Source organism: Adiantum capillus-veneris, chromosome 27, assembly GCF_014529385.1.
Source record: "Adiantum capillus-veneris isolate H3 chromosome 27, ASM1452938v2, whole genome shotgun sequence".
Taxonomy (NCBI): Eukaryota; Viridiplantae; Streptophyta; class Polypodiopsida; order Polypodiales; family Pteridaceae; genus Adiantum; species Adiantum capillus-veneris.
The window spans coordinates 58,085,190-58,092,431 of NC_140957.1; the positions used below are offsets into that span (position 1 = coordinate 58,085,190).

Consider the following 7,242-nt stretch of genomic DNA (forward strand, 5'->3'; position numbering starts at 1 on the left):
CTCATTGTTTACCCATATATCAATGTCTTCTATTGGGCTGTCAATGAAGTCCTGCATGTCTTGATCAAGTGGAGTTAGCTGACCACCAATATAGTGCCATCTTCTGTAATAAAATGACATAATGAAGTTTTGTGTCCCTATCATGTATTTGCAAGCAATTGAGCCAGCTTGCACATTACAAGTGATTCCATTCACTGTTTTGGTGTTCCAACCCTCATCCAAAAATTCAAGTACATTTGTTGAGTCTAAAGTCTTCACTGAAAACATTGTTCTAGATTTTCTGACTTCAGCATTAGAGAAGAAGTCTACAAAAACTATAATGGGCATGAATATAGAAATTCTACTCTGTTTTCTTGCTATGGTTGCTTTCAAACACTTTTGAATCTCACAAAACAGTTTGCACCTGTAGCCCTCACTTGTATTTGAGCTAGGGAATGACCATTCTCCACTTTTGAAATCAGGCAAGTCTAGCTTGGTTGTGGCTCCAAGTTCTCCAGTCCTTCTAGGTGAACATAATAATGGTCCTAAGAAGAATATTCCATTCTCTGCCAGTGAACCCTTAGTCCTTCCCTTGTATATTTCTTCACCAATTGATCCATGACACACATCCAGAATATTTATAACACATTCTACTGGCTGCCATTCCATAATGTTTATAACACATTCTACTGGCTGCCATTCCATAATGTTTGAAGGATACAAATCTGTACAACAAATAACCTTATACAACATGCATTACAAATAAGGATTTAAGTTAAGAGACTTACATTTGGTCTATGAAATGGCAAAGCAGAACTCTCTGAGTCAATATGCAGATCTTTATGCATGTACACATGCTGCACCAGCACCTCTTTGATTGATTTTTTGTTGTCGCCAAAGCTGAAATCTTTAACAATACCCTTCCATCCCGCCAAGAAAGAGTTTTTGGTGGAAGACTTTATTCTCTTGTTCTGTTGCATCAGTATCCACGTTCCTTTGTGTATAGTTATTGGAATCCATTCTCCATTTTGATCAGTCGTGTTGACTCTTTGATTGATTTTTTGTTGTCGCCAAAGCTGAAATCTTTAAAATACCCTTCATCCCGCAAGAAAGAGTTTTTGGTGGAAACTTTATTCTCTTGTTCTGTTGCATCAGTATCGTTCCTTTGTGTATAGTTATTGGAATCCATTCTCCATTTTGATCAGTCGTGTTGTAAGTGACAATGGTTCAATGGAAGTTCTTGGTCGTTTTGATCGTGATGAAGATTCATGGTGAAAAAAGAAATGAGCAGAGAAGTTTAGCCTGAGTTAGAGAAGAATAAGCAGAATGTGCAAAAAACGGTTCAAATTGGAAAAGATCATGAGATAGAATCCAAACGTTGTTTTATGATGACGACGTGCAAAATGAAAAATATAATATGAGAAGTACGTCTTTCTAAAAGCGACAGCTATTGAATGCCTTTGCACTTTTACTTGTTTACATTGCTATTTACGTAGTTGCGGTAAAGATAGAATATTTGCTTTTTTTGTGAGTTTTCAAAAATAGAGGTTCCGTAACGGAAGCTCTTCAACCATTGGTTGAGACCACTCTCTCTCTCTACACGCTAAAAGGCACAAAAATGACCTCAAAATTCCCCTAATGAATGTGATGCTTGTGGTGATTGCCTTGGAGCTGTTTTGCTCCAAGAAGGGCACGCCATAGGCTATGAGAGTCAAAGGCTAGACCCTATTGAGCAAGCTCTAGGCATATACGAAAAGGAACTCCTTGCAGTTCTACATGCCTGAGACTCGCACTATTTATTGGGGACCCCTTTCATTCTACGAACGTATCACCAAAGTCTTAAGTACTTCATGACGCAGACCAAGCTCTCCGACAAACAAATTAGGTGGGCAAATTTCCTTTCGCAATTTCATTTTCATATTGCTCACATTGCTGGCAAGCATAATCAAGTAGCTGATGCACTCTCAAGACGGCCGAGAGTGAATGCGGTTTCCATAGCAACTCACAATGATCTATCTTCAATGATAGATGAGTACGCTATTGATTCCGATTTTAGAGATGTGATTTCAGCCCTTGCATTAGGGAAGAAAGAAGAACCATTTACCTTACAAGATGGTTATCTTCTCTATGGCAATAGACTATGCGTTACTAACTCACTACGTGAGAAAGTAATGTATGAATCTCATACTCCACCGTATGCGGGGCATAGAGGGATTCAGTCTACCTTAAAGGAAATTGAAACATATTTCTATTGGCCTACCATGAAAGTGAACATACAAGAGTATGTTTCTAAATGTGTGGTATGCCAAAAGAAAAAATTTGATAGAGGGAAGCAACTTGGATTGCTTCAACCTTTGCCAATCCCTAATTCACCATGGGAGAGCATATCCATGGATTTTATCTTTGGATTGCCTAAGTCTATCCATGGGAATACGGGAATATGGATGATAGTAGACAGGTTCAGTAAACAAGCTCATTTTATACCTGTCAAAAAGACTATCAAAGCCCATCAAATGGCAATCCTCTTCATTTCACAAATTTTCAAGTACCATGGCTTGCCAATGTCCATAGTGTCGGATAGAGATCCTAGAATGACCAATAATTTCTGGAAGGGTCTCTTTGAGAATTTAGGAACAAGGCTAAACTTCTCTTTGGCCTATCATCCACAAACGGATGGCCAAAGTGAAATAGCTAACCTAACAATTCTCGATCTACTAAAAGCCTATGTAACGGAAGTAGATCAAAGATCCCAATGGGAGAAGTACTTACCCTTAGTGGAGTATGCTTACAATAACACTGAAAATACTTCCACGAGAAAAGCACCTTTCGAGGTAATTGAGGGAAGATCAAAAAGTCCCTTGCTACTTAAGGTACATGGGAAGATCTTCGCTCTGCAGATGAGTATAGCCGAGACCTACAAGAATCTTTTCAAAAGATTAAGGATGCTATCTCTATCTCACAGCAAAGGCAAAAGGCTGCTGCTGACAAGCACAGAAGAGCCCAAGCCTTTAAAGAAAACGATTGGGTCTTGTTAAAGTTTCCCAAGGCTCGATTAAGGCACACGACGGGCAAGAATCCTACGGGCCACCAAAAGTACTATGCTAAACTAGCAAAAAGGTACCATGGTCCCTTCCAGATTCTTAGGCCAATCAATGAGATGGCCTATCAACTCAAGTTGCTCAATCATTGGCTCATACACAATGCTTTCCATGTGAGCCTATTAAAGCCTTACAAAGGAGAGCCACCTCAAGAACCAACTATTGAAGACCCACCGGAGATCGAGGACCAAGAGGAGGTGCTGCAACCCGAGTCCATTCTCCGACATGAAGACAAGGTATTAAGAGGCGGTTAGACTATCCACCGACGATATCTTATTAAGTTTAAGAATTATCCTTTTGAAGATGCTAGATGGATGCAAGGCATACAATTAAAGGATAACCTAAACCTTGTCAATGCTTACAATGCTTCCCAAGAGTAAGAAAATGTACAAAATGTTAAAAATGAACAAAGTTTTTTGTCTTATAAGACTCTCTTTTTCTTTATTGTGCACAAAAATGAAGTAGTATGCATGCTTAGATCAAGTTTGCGGAGACGATGTCTCCCAAACACCAAGTAGAGCTTGTCACTCTACTAAGGAGGACTGATAGGACTAATGAGCAGACATGCTTGCGGCAGCCTCAGGCTCTCAAGCGCCAAATAGACTAGTCATCCATTGTGGAATGATGTCGTAGGGTAACATAGGGATCCTCTACCCGCTAAGAAAAGGACTCATGAATATGCTTTATCTTCTCTACAGCAAAGTCGAGGACGACTATGATTTCAAGAGAGAGGTAATGTCATAATAATCAATATCTAATTCTCCTAAATGATTTTCTCATGTTAAACTGATCATTTATTATGGGGAAGTGCCAGGGGAGAAAAAGCTAGAATATTGGTTAAGCTAGCAGACCGGCCACAGTAGGGATCCAAAGGAGGGAAAATAGGGATCCAAAGGGGGGCGCCATCTGCAGAAGAACCATGTGCAACAATGGGCTAAAAAGACCCTAAGGTTCAGCCCATTAAGACTTCCAAAATGCTAAGGTTCCAAAATTCAAAGGTTGTGTCCAAAGGTCAACCTTTAGGGAATTGGATGCTTTGTGTGTGACCAAAAAAGTCTTTGAATATCCCTACATAGGAGGGGGCGAGCCTAGCAAGTAGGGGATGAGAGAGAAGGCCATACACACACACTAACACACACAATCTCCCTTTACACAAAGGGAATGAGGGACACATGTCAGCTCCCTAGGCCAGATGCCCACAAGGAGTACCCAATTCCTATTGGATGACCCTTGAAGTGGACCAATGAGAATTAGGCTAGAGTAAATTTAGCCTAATTAATTTTAAAACACTTAATAAAAAGAACCAATGAAAATTAAGTCTCCTGGATGATTATTGGACAGCCCGTGAAGGGGTCCAATAAGAATTGAGCAGCCCAATGGGCTACTTAATTCTTATTGGTCAGAATGGGGAAAGGTCCAATGGGGATTTAATTCATTTAAATCAATTAAGTTTAATTGATTAAGCTCTCACAAAAGGGGAAAGGGGGACACATGTCAAAAGGCTATCACTTATGCTGCTTAATAGCCATTGGCTTGACTTGGGGAGGTCCAATGGGAAGCCTGCAAGAGCAAATAGCAAGAGGGCTCACCCAAGAGAGAGGGGGGGCTGATTTTTGCAAGGAATTATCACACACACACTCACACAATCTCATGTGTGAAGAAAGAGAAGACTATCTCTTCCCAAGCTTTAACGGAGAGCTCATCACCTACTCTAAGCTTGTGAGATAGAAGCCTACATTGACACACTCTTGGCTTGTGGATGCAAATCCAACCAAGAGCCAAGCTTCAATGCATGCTCATCTCCTCTATCAAGCTAATTACTAAGCTAAAGCTATGCTAATATGAGTGATTATGTGAGGAGATGTACATCTTTCTCGTAAGATACTTCTTCTTCCTCTCAACCTAATCTCATACCCTGCTAGCTCTCACCATCTTCGAAGGTGTGTGAGGTCTTGGGTCTGAGAACGGGGATAATTAAAGTTGTGTTTACTAAGTGTTTTGCTTAGTGCATGAAGCTTTCATCTTCATAGCACTAGCTAGTATTGAAGGAACACAAAGAATTGTGTTGTACAATGTCTCTCTTGATGGGAGAAACCATAATACAAAGCCTTTTGGAGGGGGGACCGGCTCCATGCAAATCCGGTCCTCAACTGTTGTCAATAGCTTAATTTCTCTCTCTTTTGAAAGTATTGTTGATGCCATCTAACTACTTGTTATGCTTTTTGTTGCTCTCTCCGCCCAAGCACTCTTGTAATTCTCATTAGGAATCTATTCTAATGAAATGCCAACTATGTTCATGCTAATTTTCGCTACACACAAGTTTTTAGACCATTAAATGTTACACAAAGTGTAGCCTTCGAAAGACCACATTAGGGATTCTATAAGTCCAAGGACCTATGTTGTATACATTTTGCAAGATACAGGGTGGTGTTCAAACTTGAGTAAATATCCTCAATCAATATGGTGTAGTGCGGTCTCCAGCAACCCCCACCTGTTGTGCATTGACTAGCCTCTCGTCACTCACAAACCAAATATTAACTTGAATTTGATGATGCTCGTGGTTCGAAGAAAAGGCAACATGGTAGTATCCAATAACTTCCATGGACATATCTCTACCTAAGTATAGCATTTCATAAACACCTACGATGATAAAACCTCGATGGGAGTGATCTCTGCAAAGGCATCCATGAACTGTGTAGAGCAATAAAAGCTTAAAACTACAAATATACCATATATAAAAACTCTTACAATATAATATGAGTTTGATCAAATAAGATCACCAAAAACATAGCAGGAACTCTTCCCCTCCATTGCGGTGGATCTTCAACAGAGTAAGTCAATGTATAAGCCAATCTTCTCAAGAAAATAATAGGTCAAGTTAATAAGTAAACTAATTTAAAAAAGAAGATAAATACCTCGAATTAATTCAGTGATGTGACCCACTACATAGGAGGCACCGCGTCGAGGATCCATTTGTGGGCAATACTTTGATCTAAGAGATATGAATAAAATTTAACATCAAGTGTGTCTGACTTTAAGTGAGAGCCACAATGTCAATTTGAACTTATTATTATAAGCTCGCTAGTTGTAACACTTCCTTGAATACAATGTTTGGAGTGTAGTAACACTCAGCTTGATTGTTTTCAGTATTGACAACAATCCTCATAGAAGCTGCACTTCGTACGCGTGACATTGCAACATACAACTGTCCATGAGAGAAGATCGATGATGCAAGATATAGACCAAGAATTCCAAGTGTTTGCCCTTGTGCTTTGTTGATAGTCATCCCAAAAGCAAGCCTGATTGGAAACTGATGACGCTTCATTTGAAATGGAAGCCCCTGATGGCTTCCAATAATAAAGTAAATCCTTGGAAGAAAAACTCTCTCTCCATTATTTGATCCTGTAACCATCTCTGCCTCAATTACCTTATGATGAAATTGCTTGCATATCAATCTAGTTCCGTTGCATAATCCACGTCTTGGATCCAAATTTCGCAGCAACATGATAGGAGCATTTTCTTTCAAGACTAAAGCATGAGGTGGAAAACCACCACCAAGAGTAAGGCTATTCAAATATCCATGCAATCTTTGCAATGCATAGTCATTAATTAAATCCACCTCTTTATTCCGCGGAGCAAGTATTGCTCGATCTCTGAAAAAACTTGCATGATCTTGCAAATGACACAAATCTCCATATATAAAGCTTAGAAGATCTGCCAAACTATTTCCTGGAAGCATCATGTGCGAAGGTATTTTGACTTTGTCTAAGTCTCCTCCATCATCCATAACCCCATTGCCAATATCAAGCACCCAACGGAAAAAACTTTGTTGAAGTGAATTTGAACCGCAATCAATGAACCGCAATCAACTATACGCATATTTTTGGTAAGCCTCAGTATCTTCGTGTATTTCCATATGTGAGAATGACACAACGAAGCATTTACAATGTCTGTACGACTACCTTTTGGTACAACAGGTAGTATTTGTCGAAAGTCACCTCCAAGCAAAATGACTTTTCCACCAAACAAAGTATCTTGCTGCATAATATCTCTTAAAGTTCTGTCTTGTTTCAAACGCATAGCGATGTGTCATGGGAGCTTCATCCCATATAAGTAAAGTTGCATTCCTTAGAAGTTCTGCCAGTTGACTATTTACCTTTATATT

General features: G+C 39.6%; 1 protein-coding gene across 1 annotated transcript; it reads right to left on the reverse strand.

Annotated features, from left to right (window-relative positions):
- Positions 1-6,147: 6,147 nt before the first annotated feature.
- Positions 6,148-6,864, reverse strand: LOC147422039 (uncharacterized). The gene has a single exon (XM_086503003.1). The coding sequence runs from the start codon at positions 6,862-6,864 to the stop codon at positions 6,148-6,150; it is 717 nt and encodes a 238-aa protein (XP_086359129.1).
- Positions 6,865-7,242: the final 378 nt, after the last annotated feature.